The sequence below is a fragment of the Schistocerca cancellata genome, chromosome 1, assembly GCF_023864275.1.
Source record: "Schistocerca cancellata isolate TAMUIC-IGC-003103 chromosome 1, iqSchCanc2.1, whole genome shotgun sequence".
Classification (NCBI taxonomy): domain Eukaryota; kingdom Metazoa; phylum Arthropoda; class Insecta; order Orthoptera; family Acrididae; genus Schistocerca; species Schistocerca cancellata.
In genome coordinates this window covers 939981581-940004792 of record NC_064626.1, presented here as the reverse complement: position 1 = coordinate 940004792, position 23212 = coordinate 939981581, and the positions used below count along the sequence as shown (strand labels likewise).

General features: G+C 34.8%; 1 protein-coding gene across 5 annotated transcripts in view; it reads left to right on the top strand.

Moving 5' to 3' along the window:
• The window catches only part of LOC126191520 (calcium-transporting ATPase sarcoplasmic/endoplasmic reticulum type), a 94934-nt gene extending 72185 nt beyond the window's left edge, over positions 1 to 22749 (top strand). For 2 of the 5 annotated variants that reach the window (XM_049932420.1, XM_049932427.1), the window contains exons 12-19: positions 29 to 313; positions 1193 to 1405; positions 1511 to 1731; positions 3021 to 3156; positions 3946 to 4098; positions 6505 to 6638; positions 6723 to 6840; positions 9930 to 12182. In XM_049932420.1, coding sequence (XP_049788377.1) covers positions 29 to 313; positions 1193 to 1405; positions 1511 to 1731; positions 3021 to 3156; positions 3946 to 4098; positions 6505 to 6638; positions 6723 to 6840; positions 9930 to 10130 — 1461 coding nt within the window. In that variant the 3' untranslated portion in view covers positions 10131 to 12182. Of the gene's footprint in view, positions 1 to 28; positions 314 to 1192; positions 1406 to 1510; positions 1732 to 3020; positions 3157 to 3945; positions 4099 to 6504; positions 6639 to 6722; positions 6841 to 9929; positions 12183 to 19009; positions 19075 to 20915 lie in introns of those variants that run through there. The other 3 variants (XR_007538367.1, XM_049932435.1, XM_049932443.1) reach the window with 3 other exon arrangements.
• The last annotated feature ends 463 nt before the right edge of the window (positions 22750 to 23212 follow it).

The window sequence follows — 23212 nt, the reverse complement described above, 5'->3', positions numbered from 1 at the left end:
TTTTTATAAAAAAACATTTATTTGGCAGGTGCCTTTGACAGCCACTCTGAAGAACCGCATTCTGGAGCTTACACGGCAGTATGGTACTGGGCGTGACACCCTCCGTTGCCTTGCCCTGGCTACTGGAGACAGTCCTATGAAGCCTGAGGATATGGATCTTGGGGATTCTACTAAGTTCTACACTTATGAGGTGAACTTGACATTTGTAGGTGTTGTGGGTATGTTGGACCCTCCACGGAAGGAAGTGTTCGATTCTATTCAGAGGTGTCGTGCTGCTGGTATTCGTGTCATCGTCATTACTGGAGACAACAAGGTAAGATTTAAAATGTGTTATGTATAGTTTTTCATACATGAACACCCTAATCGGATCATGTTAAATAAACATATACTGCATATCTGGATTATTGAGTGGTGATCTATTTATCATCATCATTACCGTTATGAAAAATGAATTATATCGTGAGTGCTGTAGTTCTGTTGTTTGATTACTCACCATGCAGTGGTCTTATTTAAATAAAATAGTCAAGCTGTTATAAAATTTTATTTTCTGTAAAAGGAAATAATCAACTGTAGAAAAGTATTCCCACAGGCCTTGAAAATATTTTTTCCCTGGGATTTTTCTTGTCTGCTGAATCAGGTTTAACTTTAACACAGTATAAATACTACCATCAAAACTACTGTTCTTTCCTGCAGCAAATATGTCATCAAATGATCATTCATAGAGTTTTTTTCAAATACAAATATTGAAAAAAATTGTAATATGAAGGTAGAAAACTTTGATTTTTCACTGTCAGAGTAAGTGATATGAGGTACTGCAGAAGACTTAGAAATGAAAACTGTAGAAATCAGACAAACAAGTTGAAAATATTTCTTTTAGTCGAAGCTAAACAGCTAGACAGTGTGAAATTAATGCAAAATAATCTTATAACACTATAATTACTGACTTTTGTGATTTCATAAGTTATATATTTTAATGTCAGAAGTATAATTGTTTATTATGATAGAATATCAAATATTGAAAGGAACTATGGTGTATGAAAAATAAGTATCCTAAGTATGAAACTGCATATCACCCGTAAACTTGGAAGGTGTGTGTGTGTGTGTGTGTGTGTGTGTGTGTGTGTGTGTGTGTGTGTGTGTGTGTGTGTGTGTGTTGGGTTTTTTACTCATACTAACATTCAATATGTTACAGTCCACAGCTGAAGCCATTTGCCGACGTATTGGTGTATTTACTGAGGAGGAAGACACAACTGGCAAATCATACTCTGGCCGTGAATTTGATGACTTGTCACCAGCTGAACAAAAAGCTGCTGTTGCCAGGGCTCGTCTTTTCTCCCGAGTTGAACCTGCCCACAAGTCAAAGATTGTGGAATACTTGCAGAGCATGAATGAAATTTCTGCAATGGTATGTTAATTTATTTTCAGATGGTATGCAAACAAACGTTATTGAAAGAAGAGTACACTGTATCTCCATTAATTGCTTGTCTGATACAGTGTGTCTTCTCTGTAGACAGGTGATGGTGTGAATGATGCTCCAGCACTGAAAAAGGCTGAAATTGGTATTGCCATGGGTTCTGGAACTGCTGTAGCCAAATCTGCTTCAGAGATGGTATTAGCAGATGATAATTTCTCCACCATTGTTGCTGCTGTTGAGGAGGGTCGTGCAATTTACAACAACATGAAACAATTTATCCGTTACCTCATCTCCTCTAATATTGGTGAGGTTGTCAGGTGAGCTCTTTTATAAAATAAACTTTTTTTTTTTTAAATGTGAAGTAAAACAACTCAAGAGATCTCATTTATCCTCAAAACATAATAATTTTTTATTATGTTATAAAAAAAACTAAATTACTTCTAAAATCAGAAAAATTTGTGAATACAACATCAGTACCAAGGCAAGGTACCTTGAAGAAAATATTTTAATGTTAATTTGTTTTTCCACTAACAAAATTACAGAGGTAAAGCTGTCATCAATTTGAAGACTGGTTTAAACAACTCAGTGCTGTACTGTGGTCCTGTTAGGGCTGGTGGGGCATTAACTTCCTCCAACCTCGGAACTGATTTACCTAGCCAGTTATGGTGGGATGGGAGGGGTTCCCAGTTTAACATGGACTCAAACCCACAGTGCATCTCATATATCTCACTACCAATTAACTGAAAACTAGCTACGTATAGGTCAAACAATTGTCTAATGTTTACAACATATTGTAACACTAAAGATGTCTTCTATTAAATTACCCATATATTGAGCAACCTACACATCATTACTACCAAAGTGAAATTGGAAATGTTTACCACACAGTGAAACAGTACTTTATAGCATTAATTTGGATTTCATTATCTTTGTCACTGGTGTTGGCCAACAAATGTGACATTGCACAGATTGATTTGTGTTAGCTAATAGTGATTTGGGCCATGACTTCAGATATTCACAGCAAGGAAGTAAGTGTAAGTAAAACACACCACAGGCTGAAAGATTTGCTGCTGACCTAATAGGGTTTACTGAGACAGTTTTGTAAAAAATTAAAAATATAAGTAAAAAATGCTAGCAAGCTCACAGTTTTCACTATTAAAAACAAACAGTCAAGCACATAATAATATGAAACCTCTCGGTTATTCACTGTATTAAACATTGTGGAATATTAGATAACACTTGCTAGCAACATCCTTCTTTGTACCTTAATTATTGTTCACCTCACCAACTTTTCAAGAAAAAATTCTTCGCTCAAGAAGCTTAAGGTTATTTTATTAATAACAGCTTTCACTTTTTTTCTGTCCGCAATAAGTTCACTGTTTTTATACACACACAATCAGAGAATAAACGACTACTTACAATCTGCATGGTTGCTTTTGGTTTTCATAGTAGGAATCTCTCTTCACCAAATCTAATCCCATTACCATGATGATATTTATTACAGGTGAATGTTTTTTTATAGCTGGATAAATTGTAGTATTTTTGTTTGCATGTAGATGATCACCACATTGCATTCAGATTACAAATGGAACCGATCTATTCACAGTATCTTCTTGACTGCTGCCCTTGGGCTTCCTGAAGCACTCATTCCTGTTCAGCTGCTGTGGGTCAATCTTGTTACTGATGGTCTTCCAGCTACAGCACTGGGATTCAACCCACCTGATCTTGACATCATGAACAAGGTATGGGCATTACTAGCAGAGATAAATTTTTTAATATTGTTGTTAGTCACTCGTATTATGTATTTATGTACTTGTATGTATATAACAAGCACAGCCATCTGTAGTGTCACAGATGACAAATTTGCCACCAGTCACTATGTAAAGTTTTGGTTTTTTACGAACCTCTGATAGTAGTCATTGATGAATTACATAAACTAAACATACCACGATTGGTAAACACTGAGACATTTAGTGTCTCTGCATTGTAACCATGCTGTGCTCATCTCAGATATATAATTGTAATGCAGATAGATAAACATATGGGATCTGTGGTAAAAATTGTATCCCTGCTCTACAATGAAAATAAAATAAATAAATAAAAAAAATTAAAAAAGCTGTTTGAGACTCATGCAATTGGTATCTTTGTAATATCGTGCTGTTCTGGGTAGACTGAATAGTCCTAAGAAATGATATGTCCATTTTTCTTAAACATGGTAAGAAACCTTTTTTGTAGAACACATTGTAATGAGAGATCACAGCATGTTCGTGCGGCTTATTGTGTAACTTAATAGTAAGATACAGCAATAACTTGCAGTGGAAAGACTTTGATTCGTACATTTAATTTCTTTATGGAGAACCAGAAGTACTATCAGGAGTTTAATGCCTTAAAACAACAACAATAAAAAAAATATCTAATTATAGTTAAGCCGTGTGTGTGTGTGTGTGTGTGTGTGTGTGTGTGTGTGTGTGTGTGTGTGTGTGTCAAAACGTGAACCCAAATTCTTACAAATGTTTAATGCCATTTTACAGCCACCTCGCAAGAGTGATGAGGGTCTGATCTCTGGATGGCTGTTCTTCCGCTACATGGCAATTGGTGGCTATGTGGGTGCTGCGACTGTCGGTGCTGCTGCATGGTGGTTCATGTTTTCTCCTAATGGTCCCCAGCTCTCTTACTACCAAGTTGTAAGTTGAAGTTACTTGCTTTATATCTCATGCAAGTTAGTGTTGGGTACCTGTCTTTTTACAGTCTACTTGCTTTATATCTCATGCAAGTTAGTGTTGAGTACCTGTCTTTTTACAGTCTTAATCTCTCTTATAAATAACATGTGATGGTTGCAAAGATCTACAGAAGTTCATGATCTGAAAATTCTCCCTAAACAGGCACACCTTTTTTTACTCAGTCGTTGCTCTTCAACCTTTTTCAAAAAGTATAAATGTTACCATGATGAGGAGATATGTGTGAAATTGTTTTGACAAACCATTATAAGAGTTCAATTGGAGAAATTTCACAATATTCTTGCCAGGCTTGAATTAATGCCAAGCTGTGATTATTATTTTTTTTTTTTTTTTTTTTTTTTTTTTTTTTTTTTTTAGTGTGTTAGAAGTGGTTCTGAAGTAAGTAATAATCCAGTATTCACTCATATTGTTTGATAATGAAATATTTGTTTTCAATATTTTCTTCTATAAGAAGCTGTGCTTGTTAATTTTATAACCGTAAACTCGATACATAGTTACACAATACCAGGATAGACAACACTGTGACTCACTGGTCGCCAGAGGTGACAAATGAATGGCAGATACTAGCAATAAAGTAATTTATAAATACAGTGAAACCCCTTTTTTACACTTTTGAAGGGACTTCAAAAAAAGGTGTAAAATGTGGGAAAATGTAAAAATGTGGTAAATAACGTTTTAAGCTGTAAGTTATGTACAGGTTACCCACCTTGCATTTTTTCACTTTATGTGTGATATATGTAGATAACAAGCATCAAAAGACCTGTCAGGGACTTGTTTATTATGTAATAAAGGTTTATTATCCAGTATAAACTGCTGATGTAACTGGCACTGATAACTGTCTGGGAAGTAGGAACATTTGACTCAGTCATTCATCATAATCGATGTTCCTGAAATTCTGCAGCTGTCATTCATTATGTAAATAATGAAATACTGCACTAGCTATGTATTTTTTCATGCATAGCATGACACGTTCTGAGAATATTTTCTCATTGTCAAGTGCAAATATATACACAAGTATTTTGTAAGGGGTTTGAAACTCGTTATTCTGCATCTCTTGCACTAGTCGTCTTTTTGAGGATGTCAGGTACTGTGCCTCCTCGGTTATGTGGGGAAAATGCACACGCGAGCGCGCGCCCACACACACACACACACACACACACACAGTGTTTGTATGTGTAATATCGCAAAAAAATACATATGTAAATGCTGCACTTGACAGGAAGAATAAATTCTCAAAACACATTTTGCTCAGCATGAAAATAATACATAACAGTTGCTGTATTTAAACTAAACATTTGAGCAACGCACAGTGAATGATGGCGTCAACTAGCACTAAATGCTGAAACACGCAAAATATGGTTCGACAACGGACAAAGGTGTCTCAATGATCACAATAGTCACGAAACTGCATTTGCACAGTAGAAGAGTTTGGAAATCTTCGTGATTGGTTCTGATATCCTTATTGGAACAAACCTAGTTACTCCCATCAGCCACCACGCCAAGTATAGCTAGGCAGCGGTGAGAGATACGGCATGAAGTGTCCTAACTTTTACATGTTTACCAGTTAAAATCCACTGAGTAGAGTGCCCAGGTATCAAGAAACTTAACCACGTAATATTTGTAAACACTCTTGGACAGCCAACATTATGCCAGTGGTTTTTTTTTTTTTCCATGAAAAATTTTTTGTGGCGCATGAATCGCGGGAATGATCAATTCGTTGACGCAAAATTGGGTGCAAATTAACATTGTGGACATAGGAAATTTGACAGGAACAATAAAAAATTGCCGTAAACAGCGGGAAAACGTTAATTCTGGGAACGTAAAAGCGGGATTATATTGTACATCTTAAGGACAAATATTTCTACTGCATGCTTATATTGCTGGGGTTTCCAAACATTTACTCCATTTTGAGAATCCTGATATAATACTTCGTGTATTTTGAAGATTAATACTACTTTTAAAAAATGAGAAAAACTTGTTGTTTTCAGTGATTACTTCAATTTTAAATCATCAGTAACAACACAGGAAAAAAAAGATGCCATGATATTAAGTTTTTTGCAGAGCAGTTACTCACTTCCTATGGAACACGATTGTTCCACAGAGCACACCTTGTGAAACCTTGTTGTATTGAAGCTGTGAATTGAGTTTGGTTTAATGTAATGGAAGTACATTTTCTTTATTGTCTTCTGAAATGCATTAACATCATATTTTTTATCCCTTCAGAAATAGTGTATGTATTTCCTGAAAGGATTTAAGACAGGTTCTCAAATGATGAATGTTATGTAGAGGAAGGTTAGCCTTAGAGCTTTTAGAAGTTTATCACTATCAGAAACAAGTGTTACTCCATTGCAGACTCACCATTTGGCTTGCATTGGAGGTGGTGATGATTTCAAGGGTGTTGACTGCAAGCTTTTTAACGACCCACACCCAATGACAATGGCCTTGTCAGTTCTTGTCACAATTGAAATGCTCAACGCAATGAACAGGTATGTTTTATTACAGCTCCTATTTCTGTTACCTATATATCAGGCAAATAGATTTTGATGTTTGACACTTTACTTGAATTGCAGTTTATCAGAGAACCAGTCCCTAGTCGTAATGCCTCCATGGTCCAACATTTGGCTGATGGCTTCCATGGCCCTGTCTTTTACGCTTCACTTCGTCATTCTTTACGTTGAAATTTTGTCTGTAAGTATGATAAATATTTATCATATGTTTATAAAATAAAAACCCTTTGTTACTAATAATGAAGTGGATTAACTACCATGACTACTAATAATTCTAGCAGTTACCATAATGTCATTGTTGTGGAAATAAGAGGTTGTAAAGGTGGTCAGGGTTTTCAAGTGATGATAGTGGCCCACATAGGTGTTATTGCTTAGAAGTGACAGGGTTACTCAGATTATCCTTAATCATAGCTTATTGTTCATGGATAGAGCAAGAACAGTAAACTGCCATGAGTAGTTTGAGTTGGGGCACTAAAAGCTTTTTGCATTAACTGAGAGAAGTAATTGCAGATCAGTGAGAAGAGACATTGTCCACCATCCAGATGAAGTGGAGAGGAAATGAAATAACTGCTGAAGTTGACAAAAGACTAAGATAGTGTTATGATGCTGTGAGACTTAAAAGCTGTTCTGAGATGCACATCGCCTCTGCTGCAGCAGGTGAAATTAACTGAGGATATGCAAAATAGGAATAATGTTTAACAATGCACACATTATTAGTTGTCCCAGGAAGGAAATACATATGCAAAATTGGAAAGATTTAGGCTGCACTAAATTATAGTGAATCAGAATCACAAGAACTAAACTGCAATTACAACTGCTGTGTATCTGGCATCGGTAGTGATTGCAAATAGTTTTGACCAAGTGCAACTTGAAGCACAAGGAATTTAAGCATGTAATACAGGATGGGGCACAAGCTGGGGACAATGAAAGACAAAGTACTGACCCAGGAGGTCCATTGGCATGACTCTCTTCTTTAACGCAGATGAAACAAGGAGATTGTAGGCAGCAGATAGGATGTTATCTAAGAGGAAATGGTAACCTAAGAAATCTTGAGTGACTAATACAAATAATGATCTAGAAAAACACTGGGTAGAGAGGTAAGTGCGGATGGAAGTGTAATGAAGCAAAAATATAGACTTTGGAGAAAAAATTAGAAGAGGTTTTTAACAATAGGAGGAATCACATCAAGTTTCTACCAAAAGTGAAATTTCCCTTTTATTGACACTCTGAAAAGCATTTGACTGCATAAACTTCACAGTAATTACTGTTTTCTTCTCCACTTTGATTATCCCCATCTCAGTTAGTTAGGTTAGAAAGAAATCCAAGAACCAGATTGACACGAATGATTTGATTTCAGTGGTGGAAAGAACTTGAATGCTTATTCACCTTTGAGTATTTTTCATACAATTGGCTTCATTAGAGTTTATAAACTGTAGGTCGAGTTTTATACAATGAGTTACACACATGGTCACGGAAAATAACTGGCTTATGTAAGAAGCAAAAGGTTTTCTTAATCACTGAGGAAAAATGTATAATGATCTGTTTCTAGGAATTCTTCATTTGAATTGAATTCATTATATTATATGTGTGGTAGGCAGAGCCAGTTTAAGGCCCAAACAATACAAGCAGCTGTTTGGTGTGCCTATCATGCCCAAGTGCAAAATTTGTAAATAGGGTGTATCATTAGTAATGAAAACTGAAATGAGTGAAAGTATACAATAATAGAAGCATGGTTAGAGTAAACATGAGTCAGCAAACTAGCTATTTACAAAATAATTGTGATTGTGTGGCTATGAGCTGCCACTGACTTCAGTATGAAATATTGTACTAGTTAGTATAAGTATATTTGAGATGTAAACTTTCTGATTAAATTTTCATTTAAGAAGGCTGAAATTTCACCCAGGGCCTACCTCTACAAGGAGTACAATAATACTTAAGCACTTAATGTGTTACAAGATAGTGATTAGTTTTCTTCCTGCAAAACCTACAACCTGGACATTGGAATAGATCAGTATAAATTTAAAATATTTTTGTATTTATCACATTTTGATGTCAGAGAAATAAGTTGTGACCTATAGAATTAAAAAGTCCCTTTGCGAAAAGAAAAGAAAAGATACAGGAATTTTATATTTCCACTTTTTCCACTCAGTTTAATAAGCAGAACATTTTTATCAAAGCTATAACAATATAATACTTCTAGTTCTTTCTGCTTCCACTGAAAACATTTTCAGTCTCAAGAAATGGAAACGAATTTTTTCTTGTAATATTTAGCATTGCAGTAATATTCAAGAATTTATTTCTATTGCGATGAATGCCACTGTATAACTTATTTTAAAAAAGAAAACACAACCTATTTTCAGAATGTTAGATTACCAGGAGCCTAATGAAAGGCAACAAATTTGCGAGGGAGGGTGGGAGGGTCACTAAATTGTGTCACATGTTCGGAAAAATGTCCTCGAATGAGCCCTGGTGGTATTGTATGAGCTTGGAATGTTAATTTAGTGATAACTTCCCTTCGTAAATAGTTATTGTTATTATGGCTTAAAATAAGTCTTGAGGAAGGCCAGTTCTATAAGTAAATGTTACTGGTATTGTGCACATCATATCTCATATTGAATTTTTCCAAATTTTCTCTAGCATACTGAAACTTTTAAAGTACTTTCTGTAGGACCTGGTGAGTGCTAATCCTAATAGATATCTGATTGCTCTCTTTCTTCTGCCATCTGAAAATACATTTAAGTGTTGTTTAATAACCCAAAAGCAATATTCCGTACTGCAGGTGGAAATTGAAGAAAGCAGAATACAAATGGAGTTACAAATATCTGCTCATCCTGTTTCTTAATTTATGCAGTTAAAAAAAGTACAGAGGGGAGTTAGCTGCACAGATAATTTGTATTTCTTTGCCAAGAGATCTTTTAATATAAGACTAGGGAACCATAGGAACAATGTTACAGGTTTTCACTTAATAGAAATTAAACAGCAAGGAAATGTTTTGCAGGGTCATAGACCGAAACATTTTTGTCTTGAAAACAGTAATTAAGTTCATAACTGCATAACATAACCATGGAATCAATTGTTTGAGAACTAATGAAACAATTAATGATGTTGAAAATTATGATACAGAGTTTGTGTATCTAGATTATGTAGCTCAGAACAAGCCCAAGTTGGTTGTTTTTTAATTGAAGAAAAATATTAAAATCTACATTAAATATGTACTGTATTTATCAATATATTTGAAATATTAAATATATAATTTTTTTTTTCTCTTAGACTGTCTTCCAGGTGACGCCACTGTCAGTTGAAGAGTGGATAACAGTATTGAAGTTTTCCATTCCAGTCGTTCTTCTTGATGAAATGCTCAAGTTTGTCGCCAGAAAGTTCACAGATGGTGAGAGCCCCTTATTAACCATGCACTGGATTGTTCTTATGTGGGGGGTGTTCTTTGGTTTGTTATATATATCCCCGATTTAAAAATCCATTGAGTGATGATTTTTAACTATCCAAAACCCTTTTATTCAACTTTACCCCCAACACCATGGATTGCTTGAACACTAATTTACAAAGCATGTGACATGTAGAATGCAAAAGTGATTCACTGTGTTATTTTGAAAAATGGTGGAAGTCGAGTGAATATGTTTTTTGTCCATTGCGCTGTTGGGGGATGAAGAGATTAGGGAGAAAGCGTGTGCTGTAGATTGTGCCACTGAGTTTGAAAGCTCAGAGTGAAATCAGCTGGGATCAATGCATTTTTGCCCTTACAGTGAACAGTACAAAAGCCCAGAATTTTGTAGGTTATTTTGTACAGTGTGTAGTGACATCGCTGAAGTGCGTTTTTGATACATTGTCCCCGTTGCATTTGTCAAGTGTAATGGATTTTTTTTGTAACTGTAGATATGTGCCTTTTTTAAAACCCAAGCATCTTTTTTGTGGAAAGAGTATTTTTTACATCTGGATGCTTCCCCATTTTTTAAAAAGGTTGCAGTAAGCTCTTAATTTGTGCTAAGTTATGTGCAGTACTTAAAGAATGGGATCAGATATGTGAACTTGGTTTAAACCTGTGACAATAATTACTGTTCAGGAAAGGGTGGTGAGAGTTTGTTTTGATCTGTATGTATAAGCACAGTAACGAGCTTCCTAGTTTTTTTATGGTCTTAAGTTGGTAACTAACATTGCACTGATTGCTAAGTTGCCAAGAATCTCGTGACACGTTGTGAATAGTCTTATCAGTGCTGCAGTATAATTTTATTTATTGTGTAGTTATAAGATTTGGCTGATGAAGAATTATTTATTTATTTAGAAATTGTCTTAGAGGGTACTTTATTTCTCATGTTTGTATCTGAGAAGCAGCAGTTATTTTTTAAAAAAGGAAATATTAGAATAATTGGGAGATCATCAGTCACTTGGTTACCTATGTAAAGTAAATCTACGTCAACACATTGTTTAAATCCGTGCCTTGTATTTAGTAAGTAATAACTTTTATGTTTTATATCAAGAGATCATTGTTTACTTCATGATGCAGGTATATCGAGGTCAAATTGGAACAAGAATTTATTAGTTTGGGTCAAGAAGTCAAAAAATAAAAGTGCATAAGTCTACATGGATCTTTCAAAAGCCTCAGCATATAAACTTGATTTTGCCTGTTTTATTGCTTTCATCCACAACCATCTTTCCCACCTGCAAGAAGCACTTGAGTTATGGAGCAAATACAGACTGCTGCTTGATTTGTTCTGTGTCCTTACCTTTGCATGCGGCACCTGAAACCTGCTAATCCTATGGCACTTCTTCCTATATTGAAGACTAGTATGGACTGAGTGCTACAAGAAAAAAAATTGTTTTGCTTTTAAAGTTAATGAACAGTTAATTATTGTGCATGGTGATTTTTTTTAAAGCGCAACAAAATGGTAATATTAAAATCAGTTTTGAGTTTTCTTTGCAATTTATCTCCCAAAAAAATGCAGGTAACAAGTGATTTGAGTGTGAATTATGTATTTTGGAAAGACAAAATTTATTTATGCTGCATGATGATTAAATTATTTATGAAATCAGAAAAGAAGTGTTTAGGTGGTTGTTATTTGGGTGTTGATCATCGGGCAAGACTCGGACTTTTGTAAGTATGATTTTTGTGTGTATCTGTGTGAGAAAGACATTAAATCTGCAGTCCTTGAAAGGATTTGCTAGACGACATAGTATTAATTCTTGTGATCGAGGTGTCCTGGACCCTGTCCTAAAAATGTGATCAGTCTGCTCACAAACTACTTTACTGAAAAAAAAGGAGAATTTAAATAGGTAGAGTATGTTGCATTTCCATCTCTTCCAGTTGTGTATGATGGTTTCTGTAAGTAGTATACATAAGAGCAAAATGACTTATTGTCGTTTGTATGTTCCCTTCATTTTGAACTGGTGTGTACCATACACGAGTTGACAAATTATCAGAAATTGGAATCCAATGCCATGTACATATTTCATAATGTAATTGTGAACCTTGTTACAAAGAAACTGTTACTAATAAACAGATATTTTAAATGTGTTGTGTTTGATGAATGCCTTATATTAGTTTTCTGCCTATTCCCATTCCTTTTAATATCCATGCAAAAATGATCACTGCCTTAAGAACGAACTCCTAATAATTCAAATGGTACTGAGAAACATACATGATGCTGTAGGCAATTTCCATCAATTCAATATAACATTTCACCCTCCTCTCTGTTTTTCGAAGTTGATGCCTGTTATATTTGCTGCCTCACCAGAGCTTACTACAGTAATTCCTCAGTAGGATTTGGTATCAGTCTTGCAGATTAGTTGAATGAATTACATGGCATTAAAATGCTGTACACACAGATAAATTGTGATCACCACCAAAAACCAGGTAGCACAATTCTAACCACCATCTCTCTCTCTCTTCCCCTTCCCCTGTCCAGTCTAAGACAGTGCTCATTTTCTAAAGTTGAGCAGTTAATTGTATCATAATTTCCTTTTACATTTCACTTTAGAACTGATCAAGTGGAGGAAGCAGTCAATTTTCGATACTATGAGTCCTGTCTGTTAATTGGTCCTTGGTGTTTTCCTTAAAGTTCAGAATTTTGTGCTACCAAAAGATGGTAACACAACAGTTTCTATATTATAGCCTACCTTGGGCTTCCATACGAATTAATTTCTCCTCCTATCTAAATGTCTTTGGCAGGTTTTCATTTGAGTTGATTCTAAAAGTTATTCTGTCATGTAGTATGAGACTTCTAACTTACTACATTACTAGCATCTTGTATGTTTCTCTCTGCTATTTTCATCACACTTACAACGTAATTTGGACTTTTAATTCGTTTTACAAATTGTATTCTCTCAGAGTTGGAAGTGGTAATATTTAATTGGCCAAGAAAACTTTCAACGATCTTGATTACAATAAAAATACAATTTTATTGTAACTCAAGCTGATAATTATTTGGTTCTGATACAGTTCGAATATGATTACTGGAAGTGAATCATTTTTGCCACCGTTTTTAACAGAAAGCATGTACTTGAATGTAATCCTGAATTATTTTAAAACATTACTTAACACATTTCATTATTCCTGTAGAATTATAAGCATGAACTGCAACATCCCTTACCAAATTTTAATGCAGTTCTTTAAAACATTCCTCACACTACAGAGTAGAAAAATAACTTATGTCAAAGGGAATTTGAAGAAAAAACACTTAAATTTTCCAGTTATCATATGTATTTTATTGGCTAAAAAATCGGAAATGTGACTATAAAAATGTATGAGGTAATATAGGTTCCAGTGAGAGATGAATGTTAAGAAATATTTGAGTTTTTTAAATGCTCAGTACTCTGTGCAGTTTCTAGATTCTATCTGATTATTTGTGCTTTTATAAACCTTGTACGCTGTCTGATGGCAGATTTTCATTTAGGAATATATCTTTCCTTAGACTTTTATCATATTTTGTTAATATCAATGGCCAGCATTCGTAAGACCACCTTCTGTAGCTAGAAACACTGTCCTTTTACACATGTCTCTGTTGCATTTAACTTTTGGGATTTAATTGATTCTTACATGAATCCTTTCAATGCTCTGACAATTTTCATTTTTGATTCACATTAGAGACATCGTGATCACCAACAGAATATTTAAAAAGTTTAGAAAGGATACTGAAATTCAAATGCGATGTTCTGGCATATACAATGATACAGAATGTAAATGTTTTCAAGCAATAAAAATCTTGCTTAATGAATATTTCCTGGGTCATGGAAAGATACTCCACGCAATGGAGCTTCAACAAGAGACTCTGCAGTTCTAGAAATTTAGTATAATCTTTTCTAGGCTGCTGTTTTTTTGAAAATATCTCAAACAGAATCTAAATTCATTCATATCAGTTTGCACCACATGTTGCTTGACCATTTCCTGCTAAACTCTGGTTGAGATTTCGTTAACACCGCTTGCAGACAGACTTCCCCCAAGATTGATATAGTGAGAGCTGTGTGTTCACAGCCCATCTTTCCATGAAACATTTCTGAAAATAATTACATGTAATGTATGCCTGCAAAATAAATACAAGAGGTCTTTATCTAAAAGCTTTTCAGTCAGAACACACACACACCTCTAAAAGTGCCTGCATTTGATTGAGTTGTCGAAAACTAATACCTCCTACTTTCTGTTAAATGACCAGAACAAGTGGTTTTTTCCCTTTCATTTTCAAATACATTTGTGTATAAGATGTATGTCAAAAGTACATACATACATGTTACTGAATGCTGAATCACATGTTCATTTCATTCTTTCCTCTTCATGGCTGTTTCTGCTCACTCGGTTTCTCAAATAACTGGTGATAAGTTCCATGCATCAACTTTGGCCCTTTTTCCAGTTGTTAACTGATGAAAATCTAGCATCTGTATAGTAATGAACTTCATAGCTTACCATGTGCTATGTCTGCAAGTTTCTGTTTGTTTATGAACCTCCAGTGACCATCCAGCATAATTTTGCAGTTGCTTCCATTGTTGATACAGAGCTTGTAATTTTGGTATGCAGTTTCACAGCCCCTGTTACAGATGCATACTTTCTCCAAAAAAAATCATCACTTTTCACACATGCAGTGAGGTACTTTGATGTACTGTTAACTTACTCATTTGCAAATTTTAAATGTTTGTTTGACGGATGATTGTTCGTCTCCATTTGTTTCGTGTGTATAGTACCTAAGAAAGATCAACAGTGGAAAATCCAGAATGGAATAGTGACAATATTATGAAAAGAATAGATTTCTTCACCACATAGTGGAGATGTTGCATCGCAGATAGACACAACAAAAGACTGTATTACCTAAGTAAACATGTTATCTCCTGTAAAAGACATGAAGACGAAAACATTGCTTATGCCACTATTGTTACATTCCCACAAAAGTGTGAGAAGGCTGGGTTGAATCACTTTTGTTTGTGAAAAGCAACAACTTTCACTGCCCTCTCTCTCTCCGTGTCCTGTGTTCATTGACCCTTCATGTAATTCAACAGATGTGAGCTACGAGATAATGCAATCAGTTAATTTAAATGAAGTAAACAACAGGTCTACACCAAGTAATAAAAGAGAAATAATATTTTGTGAAGTTGATGGTTTTATTTTTTTCCCCTAATTTTCCAGTTCTGAAGGCCCAGGACAACCCTTTCCCTTTATCCTACTGACCCCAAATGCCACACAACCAATTTTTACATAAAACTGAACCATTCAGGAGGAGGAACCTGTAAACATTTTAGCAGAAAATTTGAGAAGCATCTTATAAGAGCTAACCGTAAAATACATACACATGCTCAAAATATTAAGGGTTGCAAAAACTTGATGATATCGGAATATGGGTTAATCTCATCATAGTTTATCAAATAGTCAGTATATTGAAGGGATGGAATTCTTTTTTAAATTCTGATAGCATGTATAAATTCGCAAAACAAAAGACTGTATAAGTGGATGATATTAAGAGAAACAGCATAGTTGTATCATTATGCTTGTATTTTGAGGTACAAGCGTTGAGTTGCACATCAAAGGCAAACACAAGCACCTGACTATTGACACAACTTGAATAGTAGGTGCAGTACTGGCCTGCAGCTGTGAATGTTACCTGGGAGTTCTGTTATTTAATCCACAGTTATCAACAAACCATGAAAATGTTTGTCATCTGTTTTAAATTATCAAAGAAAACTTAAGGGCTACATTGTGTGTAGAATGAGATGTACTGTTTCAAAAATTTATGTGGTTATGCCTAGTAAATACAGCAAAATAGTAGTTATATATTACCTTTCTGCACCATTAAAATGTCATGATTAGATCATAATGCCAAGACATCATATGTTTATTATAGAGAGAGTAGGGTGTCAGAATAGTTATTTCCAGAAAAGACTGAATTTATTTAAAAAAAGACTTTTTAATCTTTTTACAGTTTAAAAATGAAGAGTGTCCCAAATATTGGTGTGGCTTCTCTGTAAGTAGGAGATTGCCTGTGATTCAGAAACAGGCTGCTGTATAATTATTACGGTTTTTAACAAACCTATTACAACTTTTTCTAAGGGAAGGTACTGTTGCTATCAGTTTTGAAATTTTTAATGTTTGCTGTTGTGAAATTATCTTTGAAACTGTAATTTACTGTGCAGAAACCTGCCCAGAAACAAGTAGTGTGTGGGTGGGTGGGTGGGTGGCTGGCTGGCTGACTGGCTGGCTTACTGAAGTTATACTTCTTCTAATAGTAACTCTGACCTTGTTCAGAAAGGATCTTATTAAGAAAACTGAACGATTTTTAGTGAGTATATCACGAGAGAATCAAAAAATCCACTGTAAACAGCAGTTTTTGATCCTCTATACTAATTACACCAGCTCACTTTTACTAGTCCTTTAAAGCTGCATGTTTGTTCAATTTATGTGCCCTATTTCATGGTAATGCAGTAATTTCCCTTTCCCACAAATATATTTAGTTAAAAGGTGTTGAGTGTTACACGGCCCAAGTTGTCATCAAACGGCAATACAGGACCAGCTTTATATGACATCACTGAGTTTTGGAGTTACTCATTGCCTTCTCAGAATATAATTTCATTCATAAAACAGGTGAGTGTCTTAATATATTATAAATAATAATTTAAACCAGGTGAGTCATGCTACAGATCATAGCATTTTTGATGTTATGCGCTATTTATGCATATTTTTAGGATGATTGTAACATATAACTTGAACTATTCGGCACTAGTTCTTCTGGAGACTGTTTCAAAAATAGATAAAATTTTTGTGACTTACCGCTTTACATTTCAACATCTTAGTCCATAGCTTACTATTGAAATGGCATTTTTAGTTGAGTTTCAAATATCTGAACAGTCTATGAAATAAGGGAAAAATGTAAACTTTGTCTTTAGGGGTAGTTGAAACAGTATCAGTACTTCAGTGACACTTAGGGATTGAAATAGATATCACACAGTTGTGTAAGAGACCTGTAACAGAACAATCAGTGACTAATCCAAATCTTTCATTAAACAGCACGATACATTCCCCCTTTACTCTTTGGAGCTGGCATTCCCTTTGCCATCTGCCCACCTGTAAACCGTTTCATCCAACCACTTGCTGTAGTTAATGTGTAATCCGAACCACAGAGAAACTTTGTATTTGGCATACACATCAGATGCTACTTCAGATGGACATCACCATCTTGAGTGTCTTCTGGAGCTTTTTATTACCAAATTGAAATATATTTTCTATCACATTGAAAGACAAACATTCCAGAGTAAATGTTGGCATGCTTTCTGCAAAATTTTGTCCTGTGATAAATTGTAATGGGTATCCACACGACTAGTCTTCCGACATGTAGTACTCTTAAATGAAGTCTTTTGTGTACAGAGCTGAAAGCGATATGTCATACATTAATTTATCGCAATTTTTGATAAGACAGAAGTACAGTGGTTTATCTGACCATCTCAATGGGCATCACATGCTTCCAGTCTGCCAATGGCTCTCCATTGTACTATGGATGGCACATGATGCCTCAACATAGCCAAGTTGCTCATCCATGGTGCCTTCTCTCTGCTCACAGCACTAATGGCAGTCCTAATCAGGTGTTCCATTTTCTGATGTGGTCGTATGATGCATACAGACTGACAATGCTGTTGATTTTTTTCATTTTCCAGAAATGAATGTGCTTCAGAACAACCTTGTACATGCCAGTCTAAGTAGCATCATACTTCTGCATGAAACCTTACTATCTTATCTTTCACACTTGTTTGTTCAATGTTCTCTTTGGACATCCTATGTGAACTCCAGCCCATGACATCTGTAATGTGCTACTATTATATTTTTAGAGAATGTCTTCAAATTTCAGATCACGTAATTTATGAGTTCTACTTAATCGTGAATAGAAACTGTTGTATTTTGCTGCAGATGGACAAGCAGATTAATGTATAAACATAAAATATGAATTATTCAAGTTTTGATACACACAGATTTGCTTTGGGGAAGAGAGATACAAGCTGAGAAATTAACTTTCTTGAATTAAAAAATGATCTTACCATATTCTGAATGTCTGAGAGATAACAACAACAACAATTATGTGACTATACATTGTTCATATATCTGTTTCCTCCAATAATCTTTAATTGATCTGACCAGCTCTATATTGGAAAACTATAACTATCAGACATTTTTCATGGATAACATATCATATACATGAATATAGTTGGAACACGTGTGCATAAATCTCGAAGTTTCACAGAGAGTTCGTTTTTATTTTTGGGGTACTGATACACGCTTTTATTTTAGGGGTACTGATAGACTAACACAAGCACTAGCAGTATGAATCACGTATTGGTTTGACAATTTTTTGAAGAATTTCCATGATTTATCACCCTAGCATGCATTTTAGAGAAATATATAGTTCTAAGGCACTAGAGAGAACTCAACTTTAAGCAAGCTCAACCGACAGAACAGTAAGTTTATCATTTCTTTATTTTTGTGAAGTATTCTATGTGCTTTTGTGACACCAAAATTTAATATTGACTGTCTCCCATTTACTTTTTTATTTGGTGTTAGTTTGTGTCATGTGTAATGAATTGCAATTTTCTTCCCCATAAATTGAGACCCTTGATAGGTATACTTACTTAAGCAGAATGCAAAGTCTGTTTATCAATGATTACAGTGTAGACCATTGTACTGTACATACTGTCATGTGTATTCCTATGATACCCTAGTTTCCTTCCTAAGCAAACACACAATGTTTGTACCATCCTACTGTCTTAACCCATCTTCCAACCTCTTCTTTCATTCTTAACCTACCTCTAAAAAATAATTCATTTCCCAAATTTCTTCTAATTAAAATTATTCTTTTTTTTTCCACATTATTCAGTGCTCCATTAAACTAAGGAGTTTAACCCAAATTCATCACCCCAGTGCCTTCATATGGAACCTTGTGTGAGTATAGACAACCTTTATGTTTCCAGTTTTGTACAGCTGCGTCCTGGTCTGCTCTGTGGAAAATAACAGTTTCATTTGATTGTGTACTATGTATTCTGCTAACTGCTTTCTTTGCACAGTTTCCAGTCTGCAGGTGATGGCTGCAAGAATATGGAATAATTGTTTCAAGTGGGATCTGCATTTACTTTGGATGAGGAGATGGAAACAATGACCATTTAAACTGAAAATGAGCTTGTGTGTCTGAAGAAATAATTTAGTGTTATATGAGTAAAAATAGTTCACTACTGGTGTTGCTTTTCTGTTTACAGTTTTCCTCATAAAGTAATATGCAGTTCCTATGAGAGAGAACTATTAATTCAGTACTACTATGTGATTTAGATTATGCTTTCTATGTTGTTGTTTGGCATATATATTTAGAACATTAACTTCTCTCACTGTTAGTTCTTGTTCAGGTAGTTAGACAGCTATTTTTCAAGGAAGTTTTGATATTATTATTTCGTAGATACAAATAAGTCTTTTCATTAAGAGCAGCACTGTGAAGTTGATTCAGCATAACAAAATTTGTTACACACTGCATGGAGTATGTTGTACTCATGTTTACACATGTAAAAATAATTCAGCAAATAATGGGCTAGAGTAATGGATATTCCAGTTATTAGCACTGCAGAGAAATGGTATTTGTAATACTAGTACAAAAATGGGTTTAAGTGACAGGGGATAATACATAGGTGCTTATTAATTATGATGCTGCTACTGCTGCACACTAAGTAATGTACAAAGATAATCTGGTGTTTGTGTCATTAACAGAAGAATGGTTTAAAAAGGTCATATTTTTTACATTTGTGCTTAGAAGCATGAGGAACATGATTCAGAGTTGTAGTTAAACAGTGAGGAGCTCTTGTAACTAATGCTGTATAAATGCAAGCTTCTTTCACATAGAAATCTTAAAGTAAAAGTTTCAAGCAGAAAACTTTATTTTAGTTAATATGCATTTGTATGAACACTCCTGCTGTTGTATGTATTATAGACAACAAGAATAGCAACTATCACATTTTTGCATGTAATTTGTATACTCAAAACAACTTTATGCTTACATCATCATCAAATGGCGCACATTTCACTAGGTATACGTAAAAACTGCTGCCCCGCCCCCCCCCCCCCCCCCACACACACACAGAGAGAGAGAGAGAGAGAGAGAGAGAGAGAGAGAGAGAGAGAGAGAGAGAGAGAGAGAGAGAGAGTCTCAGTGTGCTACATAAAAGTTAAAAGCAGGATGTAATTTAAAATTTGTGTGACCTGTACACTGCAGTTGCTCTTATTCCTGTGTTAACATGACGACTTTCATTTCTTGTTCTTAAAAATCAGACAGAGAGAAACACACTGAAATAACTCTTAGTACTTTTAAACTCATAGCATTTATCATGTTTTACACAAAGTATGAGTAGTAACTGCAACTGCATATTTTTATTGCCAGTTGTGACATGTGATTAACACAAGCTTTCCCCCTCCCTACCACCCATCTTCGTATTAAATGAAAGTTTCATGTTTCAACCCCTAGTGGTTCATTACGTTTATGTACTTGAAATGTGTCTTGCCATTTGAAATGAATGTAAACCTTGTCTTGTAATGGGTATATAAACAAATTAATCGCTTAAAAATGACTAAAAGGCATTATTTCGGAGATTTGCATCACTGTAGCAGGCACATTGTACAGTTAATGTCGGTGTATAGCATCATGCTTCTGTCATACTGTCACTAATTCATCTGTAATGTGTTAATTATTTTCATTTGTCTTGGTATTGCACACATTTCAAGAATTCACTTTTCTTGTTCCGCAGCAACCCCAGATGCAGTAGCTGACAAGTGGTGAGATTTAAGTAAAACAGTGCTATAAAATGGAAATCACTGGCAAATGAAAACACAAAAAATAAAACCAATCCTCAAAAAATAAGAAACTGAAATTGAAAATATTCCAGATATGTTGTTCCCATTTGTAAAGCTCTTCAGTAGTTTCCCGAGATGCTGTTGAATATTAATATTATGTAATTTCTTTCTTCAAATTGCACCTCTCTGTGTTGCCAGCAAAAATCAACTGCAGCTAATATTTTCTCCATTACTCCGCTTTTGCAGTAGATACTCTTATCAACCGTTAATAGCATTTGCTTTTCTCAGCATTCAGCAGCAGCTGCAGCTAAGAATATAGCAAAATGACTTGAGTAGAACAGCTTTGTTCTTGCACTTGAAATATTTCATAATATGGCTTATAGTTAGTTGTAAGTTTTGCATAATACATGATTAGCTTAAACCTTCAATTTTAATACATCTTGTAGAAAATTTACTAACTCTTTTAATTTCTGTATTTTTTTGCAGTTGGTGAAGTTGTTGTAGACAAGTGGGCCTATTAAATTCGCAGTGCATACAGCATCTAAACATGCTTTAAGCAAAACAGTGCTTTCTGCTAAAGAGATCTGTAACAGGCATATTCATTGTAGATTATAAAACAATTTTTTTTTGGAAACCCTTCACCATCATACTCAAGTTATAACCATGTCGGAAGTACAGCATATTAATTCTTCTGTTTCTGTACTAATACTCCGTAATTGTGAAACTAATTTGCTTTCTCAAGTCACCATGCTAATATCCGCTCTGCCTCAATTAATTGTGGGAACAACACTAACATGGTTCACTGTCTGTGTATTCAATTTATACATTCTTCCTGTTGTTCTCAGTCCTCGGCATCAATTACAAGTGAAATACTGAGCATAAAGGGTGATGCAGAGTGAGAGAGCCCTGGACAGGCTCGCTCACATAATTTCATAGTCACATTCGTGGAAGCCACTTTCCTGATTGTCCTATTACTTCTGCCATGGTTTTTGTGTAATTTTGTACAAAGAGAAGAAAATGCAGCAACACGAAGAAGATGAAATAATATTTCTCCATTATCTTCCTTGTATTGCACGAAGTAATCCATACGAAGACTACGTCTGGAATCTGTGATGGTGTGAATGAATCATAAAACCGTTCTTTTTAAAAGGAGGGTTAATGTGTTTAAGGTTGTATAAATTCAGAGAAACAAAGTTTGTAAATAAACAAATACTGAAATATATTTTGAAACCAAAGATGAATTGTGTAAACTTATACCAGAACGAAGTACCTGTGGAGTTTCGTGCTAATTTGGTCTATGGGCGAGAATCACAGATGCCTGTAGTGGACTGCAAACTTCATAAGAGTGGGAAAACTACCACACAAACTGTTATCAGATTTTTACATATCATTACTTACATTAGTATTCATGCTGCTGGTTGGACATATTGTATATAAATATAACAAACATGTATACACTTTTTTGAGTGAATGAGTGTGTCAGTATAAATCTTGTTGGATGATGTGTGGGAGGTAAGACTTATGTACAATCATAAATATGTCATTGAACCATTAAATATCATCCATTTTACTATTTTAGGGAACAAGTGTGTTTATTTTTCTCGCCCATACTGTCCATTCTTCACTCCACAAATATTTGTTCATCTTGTTAAAGAAACTGCTGGACGGAACCCGCATTATTCTTTTTCATATGGAAAGTCTGTTTCCCTTTGTTACATTTTGATAATGTGGCATTGAGATTTTCATGTTTTGTACAATAAAATCCAAAAAATATAATAGTGATAAAGACTCTTGAGTTTTTTTTATTGTATTGTCCCGTGTACCGTATCCATTTAATATAATGGTACACATGCATCCCAATAGCAGAAAAAACTTCATTCCAGGGTTTCAACACAGAAGGTCAGTATGTATAAATCACTGCTGTTGACTGAGCTAAGCTATGTTATCCATAGTAAGCACTATACTAATCAATTGGATTTTGAAATGGAGTAATGTAAGAGAATTATCTGCTAATTTAAAGGAAGTTTTGGAAGGTTAAAATGCAAAATGTGCTTGTTAGTAAGCAGTGACCTTTTTCAATGGAGATGCACTGATTCATTTGTTCTTTTAATAATATTATTCAATATCATTTGCTGAAAGCTTCAGCCCTCACAATAAGGTCCCTTGTCTGAAGCACACAAGAGAATTAAAATATAGGCAAGGTAGTGAAGAAAGGAAAGTTGAAGCATGCCAGAACAACACCCTGGAAGTT